At 49.4% G+C, this 19,669-nt stretch overlaps 1 protein-coding gene and 1 long non-coding RNA gene across 3 annotated transcripts in view; one reads left to right on the forward strand and one right to left on the reverse strand.

Annotated features, from left to right (window-relative positions):
* The window catches only part of LOC139544247 (uncharacterized), a 32,505-nt gene extending 31,532 nt beyond the window's left edge, over positions 1-973 (reverse strand). The window contains exon 1 of the long non-coding RNA XR_011668836.1: positions 755-973. This is a non-coding gene — a long non-coding RNA (uncharacterized lncRNA). The remainder of the gene's footprint in view (positions 1-754) is intronic.
* The window catches only part of LOC139544245 (carboxyl-terminal PDZ ligand of neuronal nitric oxide synthase protein), a 220,360-nt gene that overhangs the window by 170,586 nt on the left and 30,105 nt on the right, over positions 1-19,669 (forward strand). Inside the window, exon 11 of one of the 2 annotated variants that reach the window (XM_071351157.1) lies at positions 9,331-9,454. The exons of the other annotated variant lie outside the window; for it this stretch is intronic. Coding sequence (XP_071207258.1) covers positions 9,331-9,370 — 40 coding nt within the window. The 3' untranslated portion in view covers positions 9,371-9,454. Of the gene's footprint in view, positions 1-9,330; positions 9,455-19,669 lie in introns of those variants that run through there. 2 annotated transcript variants of the gene reach the window in all.

Here is a 19,669-nt window from a genome sequence, read left to right on the forward strand (position 1 = left end):
ATAGAAAGGGGGAGAGGTAGAGAGGAAAAATTAAGTCTAGAGACTGGACAAGATCTGTTATGCAATTAGCGTCCTCCCTCCGCCCTGTGACCTCCTTTCCCATTCCCCCCTCCGACACAATCAAACTCCCATGACCCCCCACCTGTCACTCTCCATCCTCTTTCTCCCCTTCCTCCCCCTCTCTTCTCCCTCCCTCACTGTACAGCAGATTTTATTGCTTCGATTTGCTTGGTTTTCTGGATTTACCCGTTGAATCAATCATTTCTGCCCGAGTGGCCTTATTTTATGTTTTCACAGCCACTCTCTCCCCTGGTGGCACACACACACCCACCACAGCCCTTGGGTTCAAGACTAGTCACACAGTACCGAGCAATAATCAATTCTTCACTTTATTAGTGCAATTTACCAGGCCTAAATAACCAAAGTACTATATCCAGCCCGGAACACACAATTCTCACACACACACACACAATTCTCACACACACACACACAATTCTCACACACACACACACACACACACACACACACACACACACACACACACACACACACACACACACACACACACACACACACACACACACACACACACACACACACACACACACACACACACACACACACACACACACACACACACACACACACGTGTGTTACTACTGTACCACACACACAGAGACAGACACACATGGTGATTTGTAGCATATGTACTAAATTCTCCAGTGAGTCATAGCCCTCTAGCATATTCTCTTACCTTATTACTCCTTGTCGCCCTCTCTCGCTCTCTCTCTCACTCTCTTTCTCTCCATCACCCTCTTTAGCTCTCTCTTTTTCTCTCGATCGCTCTCTCTCTCTCTCTCTCTCTCCCTTCCCCCCTCCCTCTGTAGCATGTCAGGAGTCTCTCCTCTCCTCTCTGGTTATTTTCTGTAATGGATTTTCCTGACTGTCTATTCCCCTGTGCTCATCTCTCATCTCTATTTCTCTATCTCTTTCTCTCTATGTCGATCTCTTTCTCGCTCTCTCTCTCTGGCATTCTATCTATCTATTGTTAGTAGTAGCGACTGGCTGTGTATGTCTGGCCTGCTGCTCCTGTTCTGACATCCACCCTCATTAGCCTCGTTAGCCACTGAGCTAATTATGCTAACGCTAGCTAATGTGAGTTGGTTGTGTAATGGAATAGTGGTTTTCAGGTTATTGTGGATTTACTGGTTGTCAGTTGGATACTCACTGCTGGAGTGCTGAAATGGACTAGATCACACACACACACACACGTGCGCGCACGCACACACACACACACACACTCTCTCTCTCCAAGTCCCTTTTAGTATGGCTCTCTGTCTCTCCCTCCCTCTATCTCTTCCTCTCTCAGTATGACACATGGTGACTAGAGTTTCTCTGCTCCTTCACCAACCTCCACTCTTCTCTCACATTGAGCTGTGTGCTGTTCAGTCTGTTGATAACTCCACAGAATCTCCATGTCATTCCATCGTCATTCTGAGGTTGTACTCTCACCAAATAATTAATTTTGCTTGGCTATCATGTGGTAGGGTTTGACAGATCTCCTCACCACAATAGCAGGGTATCCAGGCCCGTATCCATGGGCCACCTTGCAAGCCCCCCTGGAGGGACCAATCTCAGGGCAGCCAATTAGATTCTGAGCAAGCTAACCAGAGTTGCGTCAGTGGGGACTGTGAGGTTTGATGCCATAGTCCGTCCGTCTGTCCGTTCGTCTGTCTTTCTGTCTGTCCCTCCGTACGTCTGTCTGTCCCACAGGCCCTTTGAACAAGCCCATCTCTATTAGGAGATTCATTCTGATCAAGTGTTGAGGATTATCCAGCCCTAAAGGTTTCTTATTGATCTCTTCTTTCTTTATAAACCAAACTTTGTCCTGTTCCTTGGAGAAAAGAGTGTTTGTTTGGTGGCGGAGTCTATATTGCTTGTTTGAGAATAAGAGATTGAGTGGGATCGATGTGTTGAAAGGTTATTTGGTTGAGTGGCAGGCCGGTTGTTTTGTGGGGTATTGATTTGTGGGGTCAATAGCTAGATAGGGCTGAGGCAGTATGCATTGTGCTGGTCTGTATGTACAGCAAGCCGCCAACACTCTCAAACATAAACATAATTATATTGCCATTGATTTGGTCATTTCGTATTGTCCCATGTACGCAGATGTTATATTCTAACATTTACTCTTGCGCCTGGCAGGAGAAGCTACAGTAACATGTGTAGAATAACCTACCCAAATATTGCATAGGTGACTGAATTTGAACGCAGGCTTTGTGTTAGCCTGCTGAGCTAATGTAAGTCTTCAGGTCTCATGCAAGGTTACTTATTTCACTGAACCACCTCCATTTTACATGTGCCAGTAGTTACTGTGGTCTCTTAAAGGAGAGGCGTCACACCCTCTGCAGTAGTTACTGTGGTCTCTTAAAGGAGAGGCGTCACACCCTCTGCAGTAGTTACTGTGGTCTCTTAAAGGAGAGGCGTCACACCGTCTGCAGTAGTTACTGTGGTCTCTTAAAGGAGAGGCGTCACACCGTCTGCAGTAGTTACTGTGGTCTCTTAAAGGAGAGGCGTCACACCCTCTGCAGTAGTTACTGTGGTCTCTTAAAGGAGAGGCGTCACACCGTCTGCAGTAGTTACTGTGGTCTCTTAAAGGAGAGGCGTCACACCGTCTGCAGTAGTTACTGTGGTCTCTTAAAGGACAGGCGTCACACCCTCTGCAGTAGTTACTGTGGTCTCTTAAAGGAGAGGCGTCACACCGTCTGCAGTAGTTACTGTGGTCTCTTAAAGGAGAGGCGTCACACCGTCTGCAGTAGTTACTGTGGTCTCTTAAAGGAGAAGAGAGTCACACCCTCTGCAGTAATTACTGTGGTCTCTTAAAGGAGAAGAGAGTCACACCCTCTGCAGTAGTTACTGTGGTCTCTTAAAGGAGAGGCGTCACACCCTCTGCAGTAGTTACTGTGGTCTCTTAAAGGAGAGGCGTCACACCCTCTGCAGTAGTTACTGTGTTCTCTTAAAGGAGAGCCGTCACACCCTCTGCAGTAGTTACTGTGGTCTCTTAAAGGAGAAGAGTCACACCCTCTGCAGTAGTTACTGTGGTCTCTTAAAGGAGAGGCGTCACACCCTCTGCAGTAGTTACTGTGGTCTCTTAAAGGAGAGGCGTCACACCCTCTGCAGTAGTTACTGTGGTCTCTTAAAGGAGAGGCGTCACACCCTCTGCAGTAGTTACTGTGGTCTCTTAAAGGAGAGGCGTCACACCCTCTGCAGTAATTACTGTGGTCTCTTAAAGGAGAAGAGAGTCACACCCTCTGCAATAGTTACTGTGGTCTCTTAAAGGAGAGGAGAGTCACACCCTCTGCAGTAGTTACTGTGGTCTCTTAAAGGAGAGGAGAGTCACACCCTCTGCAATAGACTGTGGTCTCTTAAAGGAGAGGAGAGTCACACCCTCTGCAGTAGTTACTGTGGTCTCTTAAAGGAGAGGAGAGTCACACCCTCTGCAGTAGTTACTGTGGTCTCTTAAAGGAGAGGCGTCAAACCCTCTGCAGTAGTTACTGTGGTCTCTTCAAGGAGAAGAGAGTCACACCCTCTGCAATAGACTGTAGTCTCTTAAAGGAGAGGAGAGTCACACCCTCTGCAGTAGTTACTGTGGTCTCTTAAAGGAGAGGCGAGTCACACCCTCTGCAGTAGTTACTGTGTTCTCTTAAAGGAGAGGAGAGTCACACCCTCTGCAATAGACTGTGGTCTCTTAAAGGAGAGGAGAGTCACACCCTCTGCAGTAGTTACTGTGGTCTCTTAAAGGAGAGGCGAGTCACACCCTCTGCAGTAGTTACTGTGGTCTCTTAAAGGAGAGGAGAGTAACACCCTCTGCATTAGTTACTGTGGTCTCTTAAAGGAGAGAAGAGTCACACCCTCTGCACTAGTTACTGTGGTCTCTTAAAGGAGAAGAGTCATACTCTCTGCAGTAGTTACTGTGGTCTCTTAAAGGAGAAGAGTCACACCCTCTGCAGTAGTTACTGTGGTCTCTTAAAGGAGAGGCGTCACACCCTCTGCAGTAGTTACTGTGGTCTCTTAAAGGAGAGGAGAGTCACACTCTCTGCAGTAGTTACTGTGGTCTCTTAAAGGAGAAGAGTCATACTCTCTGCAGTAGTTACTGTGGTCTCTTAAAGGAGAAGAGTCATACTCTCTGCAGTAGTTACTGTGGTCTCTTAAAGGAGAAGAGTCACACCCTCTGCAGTAGTTACTGTGGTCTCTTAAAGGAGAGGCGTCACACCCTCTGCAGTAGTTACTGTGGTCTCTTAAAGGAGAGGAGAGTCACACTCTCTGCAGTAGTTACTGTGGTCTCTTAAAGGAGAAGAGTCATACTCTCTGCAGTAGTTACTGTGGTCTCTTAAAAGGAGAGGAGAGTCACACCCTCTGCACTAGTTACTGTGGTCTCTTAAAGGAGAAGAGTCATACTCTCTGCAGTAGTTACTGTGGTCTCTTAAAGGAGAAGAGAGTCACACCCTCTGCAGTAGTTACTGTGGTCTCTTAAAGGAGAGGAGAGTCACACCCTCTGCAGTAGTTACTGTGGTCTCTTAAAGGAGAAGAGTCATACTCTCTGCAGTAGTTACTGTGGTCTCTTAAAGGAGAGGAGAGTCACACCCTCTGCAGTAGTTACTGTGGTCTCTTAAAGGAGAGGCGTCACACCGTCTGCAGTAGTTACTGTGGTCTCTTAAAGGAGAGGCGTCACACCGTCTGCAGTAGTTACTGTGGTCTCTTAAAGGAGAGGCGTCACACCGTCTGCAGTAGTTACTGTGGTCTCTTAAAGGAGAAGAGAGTCACACCCTCCGCAGTAATTACTGTGGTCTCTTAAAGGAGAAGAGAGTCACACCCTCTGCAGTAGTTACTGTGGTCTCTTAAAGGAGAGGCGTCACACCGTCTGCAGTAGTTACTGTGGTCTCTTAAAGGAGAGGCGTCACACCCTCTGCAGTAGTTACTGTGTTCTCTTAAAGGAGAGCCATCACACCCTCTGCAGTAGTTACTGTGGTCTCTTAAAGGAGAAGAGTCACACCCTCTGCAGTAGTTACTGTGGTCTCTTAAAGGAGAGGCGTCACACCCTCTGCAGTAGTTACTGTGGTCTCTTAAAGGAGAGGCGTCACACCCTCTGCAGTAGTTACTGTGGTCTCTTAAAGGAGAGGCGTCACACCCTCTGCAGTAATTACTGTGGTCTCTTAAAGGAGAAGAGAGTCACACCCTCTGCAATAGTTACTGTGGTCTCTTAAAGGAGAGGAGAGTCACACCCTCTGCAGTAGTTACTGTGGTTTCTTAAAGGAGAGGAGAGTCACACCCTCTGCAATAGACTGTGGTCTCTTAAAGGAGAGGAGAGTCACACCCTCTGCAGTAGTTACTGTGGTCTCTTAAAGGAGAGGAGAGTCACACCCTCTGCAGTAGTTACTGTGGTCTCTTAAAGGAGAGGCGTCACACCCTCTGCAGTAGTTACTGTGGTCTCTTAAAGGAGAGGCGTCACACCGTCTGCAGTAGTTACTGTGGTCTCTTAAAGGAGAGGCGTCACACCGTCTGCAGTAGTTACTGTGGTCTCTTAAAGGAGAGGCGTCACACCCTCTGCAGTAGTTACTGTGGTCTCTTAAAGGAGAGGCGTCACACCGTCTGCAGTAGTTACTGTGGTCTCTTAAAGGAGAGGCGTCACACCGTATGCAGTAGTTACTGTGGTCTCTTAAAGGACAGGCGTCACACCCTCTGCAGTAGTTACTGTGGTCTCTTAAAGGAGAGGCGTCACACCGTCTGCAGTAGTTACTGTGGTCTCTTAAAGGAGAGGCGTCACACCGTCTGCAGTAGTTACTGTGGTCTCTTAAAGGAGAAGAGAGTCACACCCTCTGCAGTAATTACTGTGGTCTCTTAAAGGAGAAGAGAGTCACACCCTCTGCAGTAGTTACTGTGGTCTCTTAAAGGAGAGGCGTCACACCCTCTGCAGTAGTTACTGTGGTCTCTTAAAGGAGAGGCGTCACACCCTCTGCAGTAGTTACTGTGTTCTCTTAAAGGAGAGCCGTCACACCCTCTGCAGTAGTTACTGTGGTCTCTTAAAGGAGAAGAGTCACACCCTCTGCAGTAGTTACTGTGGTCTCTTAAAGGAGAGGCGTCACACCCTCTGCAGTAGTTACTGTGGTCTCTTAAAGGAGAGGCGTCACACCCTCTGCAGTAGTTACTGTGGTCTCTTAAAGGAGAAGAGAGTCACACCCTCTGCAATAGTTACTGTGGTCTCTTAAAGGAGAGGAGAGTCACACCCTCTGCAGTAGTTACTGTGGTCTCTTAAAGGAGAGGAGAGTCACACCCTCTGCAATAGACTGTGGTCTCTTAAAGGAGAGGAGAGTCACACCCTCTGCAGTAGTTACTGTGGTCTCTTAAAGGAGAGGAGAGTCACACCCTCTGCAGTAGTTACTGTGGTCTCTTAAAGGAGAGGCGTCACACCCTCTGCAGTAGTTACTGTGGTCTCTTAAAGGAGAGGCGTCACACCCTCTGCAGTAGTTACTGTGGTCTCTTAAAGGAGAGGCGTCACACCCTCTGCAGTAATTACTGTGGTCTCTTAAAGGAGAAGAGAGTCACACCCTCTGCAATAGTTACTGTGGTCTCTTAAAGGAGAGGAGAGTCACACCCTCTGCAGTAGTTACTGTGGTCTCTTAAAGGAGAGGAGAGTCACACCCTCTGCAATAGACTGTGGTCTCTTAAAGGAGAGGAGAGTCACACCCTCTGCAGTAGTTACTGTGGTCTCTTAAAGGAGAGGAGATTCACACCCTCTGCAGTAGTTACGGTGGTCTCTTCAAGGAGAAGAGAGTCACACCCTCTGCAATAGACTGTGGTCTCTTAAAGGAGAGGAGAGTCACACCCTCTGCAGTAGTTACTGTGGTCTCTTAAAGGAGAGGCGAGTCACACCCTCTGCAGTAGTTACTGTGTTCTCTTAAAGGAGAGGAGAGTCACACCCTCTGCAATAGACTGTGGTCTCTTAAAGGAGAGGAGAGTCACACCCTCTGCAGTAGTTACTGTGGTCTCTTAAAGGAGAGGCGAGTCACACCCTCTGCAGTAGTTACTGTGGTCTCTTAAAGGAGAGGAGAGTAACACCCTCTGCAATAGTTACTGTGGTCTCTTAAAGGAGAGAAGAGTCACACCCTCTGCACTAGTTACTGTGGTCTCTTAAAGGAGAAGAGTCATACTCTCTGCAGTAGTTACTGTGGTCTCTTAAAGGAGAGGCGTCACACCCTCTGCAGTAGTTACTGTGGTCTCTTAAAGGAGAGGAGAGTCACACTCTCTGCAGTAGTTACTGTGGTCTCTTAAAGGAGAAGAGTCATACTCTCTGCAGTAGTTACTGTGGTCTCTTAAAGGAGAAGAGTCATACTCTCTGCAGTAGTTACTGTGGTCTCTTAAAGGAGAAGAGTCATACTCTCTGCAATAGTTACTGTGGTCTCTTAAAGGAGAAGAGTTACACCCTCTGCAGTAGTTACTGTGGTCTCTTAAAGGAGAGGCGTCACACCCTCTGCAGTAGTTACTGTGGTCTTTTAAAGGAGAGGAGAGTACACTCTCTGCAGTAGTTACTGTGGTCTCTTAAAAGGAGAGGAGAGTCACACCCTCTGCACTAGTTACTGTGGTCTCTTAAAGGAGAAGAGTCATACTCTCTGCAGTAGTTACTGTGGTCTCTTAAAGGAGAGGAGAGTCACACCCTCTGCAGTAGTTACTGTGGTCTCTTAAAGGAGAAGAGTCATACTCTCTGCAGTAGTTACTGTGGTCTCTTAAAGGAGAGGAGAGTCACACCCTCTGCAGTAGTTACTGTGGTCTCTTAAAGGAGAGAAGAGTCATACTCTCTGCAGTAGTTACTGTGGTCTCTTAAAGGAGAAGAGTCATACTCTCTGCAGTAGTTACTGTGGTCTCTTAAAGGAGAGGAGAGTCACACCCTCTGCAGTAGTTACTGTGGTCTCTTAAAGGAGAAGAGTCATACTCTCTGCAGTAGTTACTGTGGTCTCTTAAAGGAGAAGAGTCATACTCTCTGCAGTAGTTACTGTGGTCTCTTAAAGGAGAGGAGAGTCACACCCTCTGCAGTAGTTACTGTGGTCTCTTAAAGGAGAAGAGTCATACTCTCTGCAGTAGTTACTGTGGTCTCTTAAAGGAGAAGAGAGTCACACCCTCTGCAGTAGTTACTGTGGTCTCTTAAAAGAGAGGAGAGTCACACCCTCTGCAGTAGTTACTGTGGTCTCTTAAAGGAGAGGAGAGTCACACCCTCTGCAGTAGTTACTGTGGTCTCTTAAAGGAGAGGAGAGTCACACCCTCTGCAGTAGTTACTGTGGTCTCTTAAAGGAGAGGAGAGTCACACCCTCTGCAGTAGTTACTGTGGTCTCTTAAAGGAGAGGAGAGTCACACCCTCTGCAGTAGTTACTGTGGTCTCTTAAAGGAGAGGAGAGTCACACCCTCTGCAGTAGTTACTGTGGTCTCTTAAAGGAGAGGAGAGTCACACCCTCTGCAGTAGTTACTGTGGTCTCTTAAAGGAGAGGAGAGTCACACCCTCTGCAGTAGTTACTGTGGTCTCTTAAAGGAGAGGAGAGTCACACCCTCTGCAGTAGTTACTGTGTTTCCTTCTTTTTTTAACCCTTATTTGAGTCTTGTCTCATCGCTGCAACTCCCGTATGGACTCCTCCGAAACACAACCCAACCAACCAGAAGAGTCACACCCAACTGCTTCTTGACACAATGCACATCCAACCCGGAAGCCAGCCGCACCAATGTGTCGGAGGTGAAATAAGTAACCTTGCATGAGACCTGAAGACTTAGCAGGCTAACACAAAGCCTGCGTTCGAATCCAGTCACCTATTTGGGTAGGTTATTCTACACATGTTACTGTAGCTTCTCCTGCCAGGCACAAGAGTAAATGTGACAATACAACATTGACCTGGTCAGCGTGCACTGCGCCCGGCCCGCCACAGGAGTTGCTAGTGCGCGATGAGACAAGGATATCCCTGCCGGCCAAACCCTCCCTAACCCGGACAACGCTGTGCCAATTTGTTTGCCGCCCCATGGGCCTCCCGGGCGTGGCCGGCTGCGACAGAGCCTGGGCTCGAACCCAGAATCTCTGGTGGCACAGCCAGTGCCTTAGACCACTGCACCACCCGGGAGGCTACTGTGTTCTCTTAAAGGAGAGGAGAGTCACACCCTCTGCAGTAGACTATGGTCTCTTAAAGGAGAGGAGATTGAAAACATCTGCAGTAGTTGCTGTGGTCCCTGTGCTCTGTGTGATTTGTGCAGAGATTCAGATCCTTACCGCAATCTAATTGTTCTCTGTCTTTGGCACAGGTGTGAGGAACCCCTCTTGCTCATCCTCGTCTTAATCTAACCCTTCCATCCCTAACCAGTAACCTCCCCCATCCCTAACCAGTAACCTCCCCCATCCCTAACCGGTAACCTCCCCCATCCCTAACCAGTATTCCTCCCCATCCCTAACCAGTAACCTCCCCCATTCCTAACCAGTAACCTCCCCCATCCCTAACCAGTAACCTCCCCCATCCCTAACCAGTAACCTCCCCCATCCCTAACCAGTAACCTCCCCCATTCCTAACCAGTAACCTCCCCCATTCCTAACCAGTAACCTCCCCCATTCCTAACCAGTAACCTCCCCAATCCCTAACCAGTAACCTCCCCCATCCCTAACCAGTAACCTCCCCCATCCCTAACCAGTAACCTCCCCAGTCCCTAACCAGTAACCTCCCCCATCCCTAACCAGTAACCTCCCCCATCCCTAACCAGTATTCCTCCCCATCCCTAACCAGTAACCTCCCCCATCCCTAACCAGTAACCTCCCCCATTCCTAACCAGTAACCTCCCCCATCCCTAACCAGTAATCTCCCCCATCCCTAACCAGTAACCTCCCCCATCCCTAACCAGTAACCTCCCCCATCCCTAACCAGTAACCTCCCCCTTCCCTAACCAGTAACCTCCCCAATCCCTAACCAGTAACCTCCCCCATCCCTAACCAGTAACCCCCCCATTCCTAACCAGTAACCTCCCCAATCCCTAACCAGTAACCTCCCCCATCCCTAACCAGTAACCTCCCCCATCCCTAACCGGTAACCTCCCCCATCCCTAACCGGTAACCTCCCCCATCCCTAACCGGTAACCTCCCCCATCCCTAACCGGTAACCTCCCCCATCCCTAACCGGTAACCTCCCCCATCCCTAACCGGTAACCTCCCCCGTTCCTAACCAGTAACCTCCCCCGTCCCTAACCAGTAACCTCCCCCGTCCCTAACCAGTAACCTCCCCCGTCCCTAACCAGTAACCTCCCCAGTCCCTAACCAGTAACCTCCCCCATCCCTAACCAGTAACCTCCCCAATCCCTAACCAGTAACCCCCCCCATCCCTAACTAGTAACCTCCCCCATCCCTAACCAGTAACCTCCCCCAGTCCCTAAACAGTAACCCCCCCCATCCCTAACTAGTAACCTCCCCCATCCCTAACCAGTAACCTCCCCAATCCCTAACCAGTAACCCCCCCCCATCCCTAACTAGTAACCTCCCCCATCCCTAACCAGTAACCTCCCCCAGTCCCTAACCAGTAACCTCCCCCATCCCTAACCGGTAATCTCCCCCATCCCTAACCGGTAACCTCCCCCATCCCTAACCGGTAACCTCCCCCATCCCTAACCGGTAACCTCCCCCATCCCTAACCGGTAATCTCCCCCATCCCTAACCGGTAACCTCCCCCATCCCTAACCAGTAACCTCCCCCATTCCTAACCGGTAATCTCCCCCATCCCTAACCAGTAACCTCCCCCATCCCTAACCAGTAACCTCTCCCATCCCTAATCAGTAAACTCACCCATCCCTAACCAGTAACCTCCCCCATCCCTAACCAGTACCCTCCCCCATCCCTAATCAGTAAACTCCCCCATTCCTAACCAGTAACCTCCCCAGTCCCTAACCAGTAACCTTCCCCATCCCTAACCAGTAGCCTCCCCCTATTCCTGATTCCTGTGGTGCACCAGCCCGTCTCTCTGGGAGCCTTGGGGGCCCACTGATAACAGAACCATAGCCAGCCTAGCTCTCCCCTCCTCTCCTTTCCTCTTCTCTCCTCCTCTCTGTGGATGTGAGTATACAGTCCTCCGGCATGTGAAACGTTGTATATGAAACAAGCATGGGACTGTGTTGTACAACGGCATGTGTGGGCAGTGGTGCCCCTCTTAAAATACCTCTGTGCACGTTTAATTTACTGGACGCATGCTCTGTCCTGTGTCACCCTTGGGAAGTGTGTAGGACAGGCTATCATATGAGGGCACTCATGATTACTGCATATTAACATACGTATGCAATCATCATAATTTTAGCATATATGTAATAATCATCAAAATAGCATAGGTGTAATTATCATTGTGTTATCATAGATGTAATCATCATATTGGCATAGATGTAATCGTCACTGTATTATCATAGATGTAATCATCATCATGTTATCATAGATGTAATCATCATCGTGTTATCATAGATGTAATCATCATCATATTAGCATAGATGTAATCATCATCATGTTATCATAGATGTAATCGTCACAGTATTATCATAGATGTAATCATCGTCATATTAGCATAGATGTAATCATCACTATATTAGCATAAATGTAATCATCATCGTATTGGCATAGATGTAATCATCATCGTGTTAGCATAGGTGTAATCGTCATCATATTAGCATAGATGTAATCATCATGTTATCATAGATGTAATCATCATGTTATCATAGATGTTATCATAGATGTAATCATAATGTTATCATAGATGTAATCATCATGTTAGCATAGATGTAATCATCATCGTGTTAGCATAGATGTAATCATCATCGTGTTAGCATAGATGTAATCATCATCGTGTTAGCATAGATGTAATCATCCTCATGTTGGCATAGATGTAATCATCATCGTGTTATCATAGATGTAATCATCATCGTGTTAGCATAGATGTAATCATCATCATGTTATCATAGATGTAATCATCATCGTGTTATCATAGATGTAATCATCATCATGTTATCATAGATGTAATCATCATCATGTTATCATATATGTCATTTAATGACATTCAAATGATATTGCTAGTGGGGTCTTGATGTTATCTGTGATAGAGAAAAGGGGGAGAGAGAGAAATGTATTTTGTATATATATACATATATATTTGATTTGTATTTTTCGATATGTATACTTTGACAATGTAAGTAGTAATGAACTTGCCATGTCAATAAAGTCAATTGAATTGGAAAAAAAACATTAAAATTGAAATGGGGGAGAGAGAGAATGGGGAGAGAGAGAGACAGTGATGTTTTTGATTTGGTATCAAAGACTGTATAGTTTAACAGTGTTCTTTTTGTCTGAAAATGGGGATTGTGATAAGGTCAGACGTTATGTGCGTAGTTGTATGTTTTAGCTCATTAGGAAGTGAAATGTTTGCACTGCTATCAGAGTGGGTCCATTAGCAAAGATATTGCACCTACCATCCTTCTCAGGTGGGTGCACACACGCACGCACGCACACACACACACAAGCACACACAAGCACACAGACAGAAGCATAATCACACTATAACTTCTCATACTCATAAACAACACATTAAATTAAGTATTCACTCAACCCCCCCCCCACACAAACAAACACGCCCCACACATACCCCCCCACCTCTAACTCTATTCCTAGTGTGTTGAACTTGACACTAGGTCCCAACCACCACCAGTACTCCACAAACCCCCATAAGCGTCCCACTCATCCACTGACCCTCTGGTTGTGTTCAGCTACTTGTGTTCAGAGTTGGTGTTTACGACGGTGTTTGACCCTCTGGTTGCATCCCAAATGGCACCCTAGTCCTTAAATAGTGCACTACTTTTGACCAAAGTAGTGTACTAAACAGGAATAGGGTGCCATTTGGGATGCAGACTTTGTCTAACTACGCCTGTCTCTGGGGTGTTATACTGTAGTAGAATTGCATGCATGAGTAGATGCCAGCCAGAGTAATGTCTCCAGGGGTAGGGAGGAGTAGGGAAACTTACTGCCTTACTGCCAGCCAGAGTAATGTCTCCAGGGGTAGGGAGGAGTAGGGAGTAGGGAGACCTTACTGCCTTACTGCCAGCAAGAGTAATGGCTCCAGGGGTAGGGAGGAGTAGGGAGACCTTACTGCCTTACTGCCAGCCAGAGTAATGTATCCAGGGGTAGAGAGGAGTAGGGAGACCTTACTGCCAGCGAGAGTAATGTCTCCAGGGGTAGGGAGGAGTAGGGAGTAGGGGAACTTACTGCCTTACTGCCAGCCAGAGTAATGTCTCCAGGGGTAGGGAGGAGTAGGGAGTAGGGAGACCTTACTGCCTTACTGCCAGCGAGAGTAATGGCTCCAGGGGTAGGGAGGAGTAGGGAGACCTTACTGCCTTACTGCCAGCCAGAGTAATGTATCCAGGGGTAGGGAGGAGTAGGGAGTAGGGAGACCTTACTGCCTTACTGCCAGCGAGAGTAATGGCTCCAGGGGTAGGGAGGAGTAGGGAGACCTTACTGCCTTACTGCCAGCGAGAGTAATGGCTCCAGGGGTAGGGAGGAGTAGGGAGTAGGGAGACCTTACTGCCTTACTGCCAGCGAGAGTAATGGCTCCAGGGGTAGGGAGGAGTAGGGAGTAGGGAGACCTTCCTGCCTTCCTGCTAGCCAGAGTAATGGCTCCAGGGGTAGGGAGGAGTAGGGAGTAGGGAGACCTTACTGCCAGCGAGAGTAATGGCTCCAGGGGTAGGGAGGAGTAGGGATACCTTACTGCCTTACTGCCAGCCAGAGAAATGTCTCCAGAGGTAGGGAGGAGTAGGGAGACCTTACTGCCAGCCAGAGTAATGGCTCCAGGGGTAGGGAGGAGTAGGGATACCTTGGTATGTTTGTCACCTCATTAAATTAAGTCTTCCAGTCAGCGTGGAGGTAGGGGTGACAGATTGGAAGAGAATGCACATTCAGAGAGTAAGGGATAGAGATGAACAGAGGGAGAGGAGGGATAGAGATGAACAGAGGAAGAGGAGGGATAGGGATGAACAGAGGGAGAGGAGGGATAGAGATGGACAGAGGGAGAGGAGGGATAGGGATGAACAGAGGGAGAGGAGGGATAGAGATGAACAGAGGGAGAGGAGGGATAGAGATGAACAGAGGAAGAGGAGGGATAGGGATGAACAGAGGGAGAGGAGGGATAGAGATGAACAGAGGAAGAGGAGGGATAGGGATGAACAGAGGGAGAGGAGGGATAGAGATGAACAGAGGGAGAGGAGGGATAGAGATGAACAGAGGGAGAGGAGGGATAGAGATGAACAGAGGGAGAGGAGGGATAGAGATGAACAGAGGAAGAGGAGGGATAGGGATGAACAGAGGGAGAGGAGGGATAGAGATGGACAGAGGGAGAGGAGGGATAGAGATGAACAGAGGCAGAGGAGGGATAGAGATGAACAGAGGGAGAGGAGGGATAGAGATGAACAGAGGGAGAGGAGGGATAGAGATGAACAGAGGAAGAGGAGGGATAGGGATGAACAGAGGGAGAGGAGGGATAGAGATGAACAGAGGGAGAGGAGGGATAGAGATGAACAGAGGGAGAGGAGGGATAGAGATGAACAGAGGAAGAGGAGGGATAGGGATGAACAGAGGGAGAGGAGGGATAGGGATGAACAGAGGGAGAGGAGGGATAGAGATGAACAGAGGGAGAGGAGGGATAGAGATGAACAGAGGAAGAGGAGGGATAGAGATGGACAGAGGGAGAGGAGGGATAGAGATGAACAGAGGGAGAGGAGGGATAGAGATGAACAGAGGGAGAGGAGGGATAGAGATGAACAGAGGGAGAGGAGGGATAGAGATGAACAGAGGGAGAGGAGGGATAGAGATGAACAGAGGGAGAGGAGGGATAGGGATGAACAGAGGGAGAGGAGGGATAGAGATGAACAGAGGGAGAGGAGGGATAGAGATGAACAGAGGAAGAGGAGGGATAGAGATGGACAGAGGGAGAGGAGGGATAGAGATGAACAGAGGGAGAGGAGGGATAGAGATGAACAGAGGGAGAGGAGGGATAGAGATGAACAGAGGGAGAGGAGGGATAGAGATGAACAGAGGGAGAGGAGGGATAGAGATGAACAGAGGGAGAGGAGGGATAGAGATGAACAGAGGAAGAGGAGGGATAGAGATGGACAGAGGGAGAGGAGGGATAGAGATGGACAGAGGAAGAGGAGGGATAGAGATGAACAGAGGGAGAGGAGGGATAGAGATGAACAGAGGGAGAGGGGGGATAGAGATGAACAGAGGGAGAGGAGGGATAGAGATGAACAGAGGAAGAGGATGGATAGAGATGGACAGAGGGAGAGGAGTGATAGAGATGAACAGAGGAAGAGGATGGATAGAGATGGACAGAGGGAGAGGAATGATAGGGATGAACAGAGGGAGAGGAGGGATAGGGATGAACAGAGGGAGAGGAGGGATAGAGATGAACAGAGGGAGAGGAGGGATAGAGATGAACAGAGGAAGAGGAGGGATAGGGATGAACAGAGGGAGAGGAGGGATAGAGATGAACAGAGGGAGAGGAGGGATAGAGATGAACAGAGGGAGAGGAGGGATAGGGATGAACAGAGGGAGAGGAAGGATAGAGATGGACAGAGGGAGAGGAGGGATAGAGATGAACAGAGGGAGAGGAGGGATAGAGATGAACAGAGGAAGAGGAGGGATAGGGATGAACAGAGGGAGAGGAGGGATAGAGATGAACAGAGGAAGAGGAGGGATAGAGATGAACAGAGGGAGAGGAGGGATAGAGATGAACAGAGGAAGAGGAGGGATAGGGATGAACAGAGGGAGAGGAGGGATAGGGATGAACAGAGGGAGAGGAGGGATAGAGATGAACAGAGGGAGAGGAGGGATAGAGATGAACAGAGGAAGAGGAGGGATAGGGATGAACAGAGGGAGAGGAGGGATAGAGATGGACAGAGGGAGAGGAGGGATAGAGATGAACAGAGGAAGAGGAGGGATAGGGATGAACAGAGGGAGAGGAGGGATAGAGATGGACAGAGGGAGAGGAGGGATAGAGATGAACAGAGGAAGAGGAGGGATAGGGATGAACAGAGGGAGAGGAGGGATAGAGATGAACAGAGGAAGAGGATGGATAGAGATGGACAGAGGGAGAGGAGGGATAGAGATGGACAGAGGAAGAGGAGGGATAGAGATGAACAGAGGGAGAGGAGGGATAGAGATGAACAGAGGGAGAGGAGGGATAGGGATGAACAGAGGGAGAGGAGGGATAGAGATGAACAGAGGGAGAGGAGGGATAGAGATGAACAGAGGAAGAGGAGGGATAGGGATGAACAGAGGAAGAGGAGGGATAGGGATGAACAGAGGAAGAGGAGGGATGGCGGGGGAGGAGGGATGAGGACAGAGGGAGAGGAGGGATAGAGATGGACAGAGGGAGAGGAAGGATAGAGATGAACAGAGGAAGAGGAGGGATAGGGATGAACAGAGGAAGAGGAGGGATAGGGATGAACAGAGGAAGAGGAGGGATAGAGATGAACAGAGGGAGAGGAGGGATAGAGATGGACAGAGGGAGAGGAGTGATAGAGATGAACAGAGGGAGAGGAATGATAGAGATGGACAGAGGGAGAGGAGGGATAGAGATGAACAGAGGAAGAGGATGGATAGAGATGAACAGAGGGAGAGGAGGGATAGAGATGAACAGAGGGAGAGGAGGGATAGAGATGAGCAGAGGGAGAGATGGATAGAGATGGACAGAGGGAGAGGAAGGATAGAGATGAACAGAGGAAGAGGAGGGATAGGGATGAACAGAGGAAGAGGAGGGATAGGGATGAACAGAGGAAGAGGAGGGATAGAGATGAACAGAGGAAGAGGAGGGATAGGGATGAACAGAGGGAGAGGAGGGATAGAGATGAACAGAGGGAGAGGAAGGATAGAGATGGACAGAGGGAGAGGAGGGATAGAGATGAACAGAGGGAGAGGAGGGATAGAGATGAACAGAGGAAGAGGAGGGATAGAGATGGACAGAGGGAGAGGAGGGATAGAGATGGACAGAGGGAGAGGAGGGATAGGGATGAACAGAGGGAGAGGAGGGATAGAGATGGACAGAGGGAGAGGAGGAATAGAGATGAACAGAGGGAGAGGAGGGATAGAGATGAACAGAGGAAGAGGAGGGATAGAGATGGACAGAGGGAGAGGAGTGATAGAGATGAACAGAGGGAGAGGAATGATAGAGATGGACAGAGGGAGAGGAGGGATAGAGATGAACAGAGGGAGAGGAGGGATAGAGATGGACAGAGGGAGAGGAGGGATAGAGATGAACAGAGGGAGAGGAGGGATAGAGATGAACAGAGGGAGAGGAGGGATAGAGATGAACAGAGGAAGAGGAGGGATAGAGATGGACAGAGGGAGAGGAGGGATAGAGATGGACAGAGGGAGAGGAGGGATAGAGATGGACAGAGGGAGAGGAAGGATAGAGATGAACAGAGGAAGAGGAGGGATAGGGATGAACAGAGGAAGAGGAGGGATAGGGATGAACAGAGGAAGAGGAGGGATAGAGATGAACAGAGGGAGAGGAGGGATAGAGATGGACAGAGGGAGAGGAGTGATAGAGATGAACAGAGGGAGAGGAATGATAGAGATGGACAGAGGGAGAGGAGGGATAGAGATGAACAGAGGAAGAGGATGGATAGAGATGAACAGAGGGAGAGGAGGGATAGAGATGAACAGAGGGAGAGGAGGGATAGAGATGAGCAGAGGGAGAGATGGATAGAGATGGACAGAGGGAGAGGAAGGATAGAGATGAACAGAGGAAGAGGAGGGATAGGGATGAACAGAGGAAGAGGAGGGATAGGGATGAACAGAGGAAGAGGAGGGATAGAGATGAACAGAGGAAGAGGAGGGATAGGGATGAACAGAGGGAGAGGAGGGATAGAGATGAACAGAGGGAGAGGAAGGATAGAGATGGACAGAGGGAGAGGAGGGATAGAGATGAACAGAGGGAGAGGAGGGATAGAGATGAACAGAGGAAGAGGAGGGATAGAGATGGACAGAGGGAGAGGAGGGATAGAGATGGACAGAGGGAGAGGAGGGATAGGGATGAACAGAGGGAGAGGAGGGATAGAGATGGACAGAGGGAGAGGAGGAATAGAGATGAACAGAGGGAGAGGAGGGATAGAGATGAACAGAGGAAGAGGAGGGATAGAGATGGACAGAGGGAGAGGAGTGATAGAGATGAACAGAGGGAGAGGAATGATAGAGATGGACAGAGGGAGAGGAGGGATAGAGATGAACAGAGGGAGAGGAGGGATAGAGATGGACAGAGGGAGAGGAGGGATAGAGATGAACAGAGGGAGAGGAGGGATAGAGATGAACAGAGGAAGAGGAGGGATAGAGATGAACAGAGGGAGAGGAATGATAGAGATGGACAGAGGGAGAGGAGTGATAGAGATGAACAGAGGGAGAGGAGGGATAGAGATGAACAGAGGGAGAGGATGGATAGAGATGAACGGAGGGAGAGGAAGGATAGAGATGAACAGAGGTAGAGGAGGGATAGAGATGAACAGAGGGAGAGGAGGGATAGGAATGAACAGGAGGGGGAGAGAGAGGGGTAAGGGAGAGAGATGGGTAGAGAGGGAGAGATAGGGGGAGGAGGAGAATCAGACAGAGACAGAGATAGGAGGGGGAAGGAGACAGATAGGCAGGGAGAGGAGGGGGAAGGAGACAGATAGGCAGAGAGAGGAGGGGGAAGGAGACAGATAGGCAGGGAGAGGAGGGGGAAGGAGACAGATAGGCAGAGAGAGGAGGGGGAAGGAGACAGATAGGCAGGGAGAGGAGGGGGAAGGAGACAGATAGGCAGAGAGAGGAGGGGGAAGGAGACAGATAGGCAGGGAGAGGAGGGGGAAGGAGACAGATAGGCAGAGAAAGGAGGGGGAAGGAGACAGATAGGCAGGGAGAGGAGGGGGAAGGAGACAGATAGGCAGAGAGAGGAGGGGGAAGGAGACAGATAGGCAGAGAAAGGAGGGGGAAGGAGACAGAGGCAGAGAGAGGAGGGGGAAGGAGACAGATAGGCAGAGAAAGGAGGGGGAAGGAGACAGATAGGCAGGGAGAGGAGGGGGAAGGAGACAGATAGGCAGAGAGAGGAGGGGGAAGGAGACAGATAGGCAGAGAAAGGAGGGGGAAGGAGACAGATAGGCAGGGAGAGGAGGGGGAAGGAGACAGATAGGCAGAGAGAGGAGGGGGAAGGAGACAGATAGGCAGAGAAAGGAGGGGGAAGGAGACAGAGGCAGAGAGAGGAGGGGGAAGGAGACAGATAGGCAGAGAAAGGAGGGGGAAGGAGACAGATCGGCAGAGAAAGGAGGGGGAAGGAGACCGAGGCAGAGAGAGGAGGGGGATGAAGACAGATAGGCAGAGAAAGGAGGGGGAAGGAGACAGATAGGCAGAGAAAGGAGGGGGAAGGAGACAGATGGGCAGAGAAAGGAGGGGGAAGGAGACCGAGGCAGAGAGAGGAGGCAAGTAGAAAGGAGGGGGAAGGAGACAGAGGCTGAGAAAGGAGGGGGAAGGAGACCGAGGCAGAAAAAGGAGGGGGAAGGAGACCGAGGCAGAGAGAGGAGGCAAGTAGAAAGAGAGAGGTAGAGAGTGGGCCCT

Source organism: Salvelinus alpinus, chromosome 18 (assembly GCF_045679555.1).
Source record: "Salvelinus alpinus chromosome 18, SLU_Salpinus.1, whole genome shotgun sequence".
Lineage (NCBI taxonomy): Eukaryota > Metazoa > Chordata > Actinopteri > Salmoniformes > Salmonidae > Salvelinus > Salvelinus alpinus.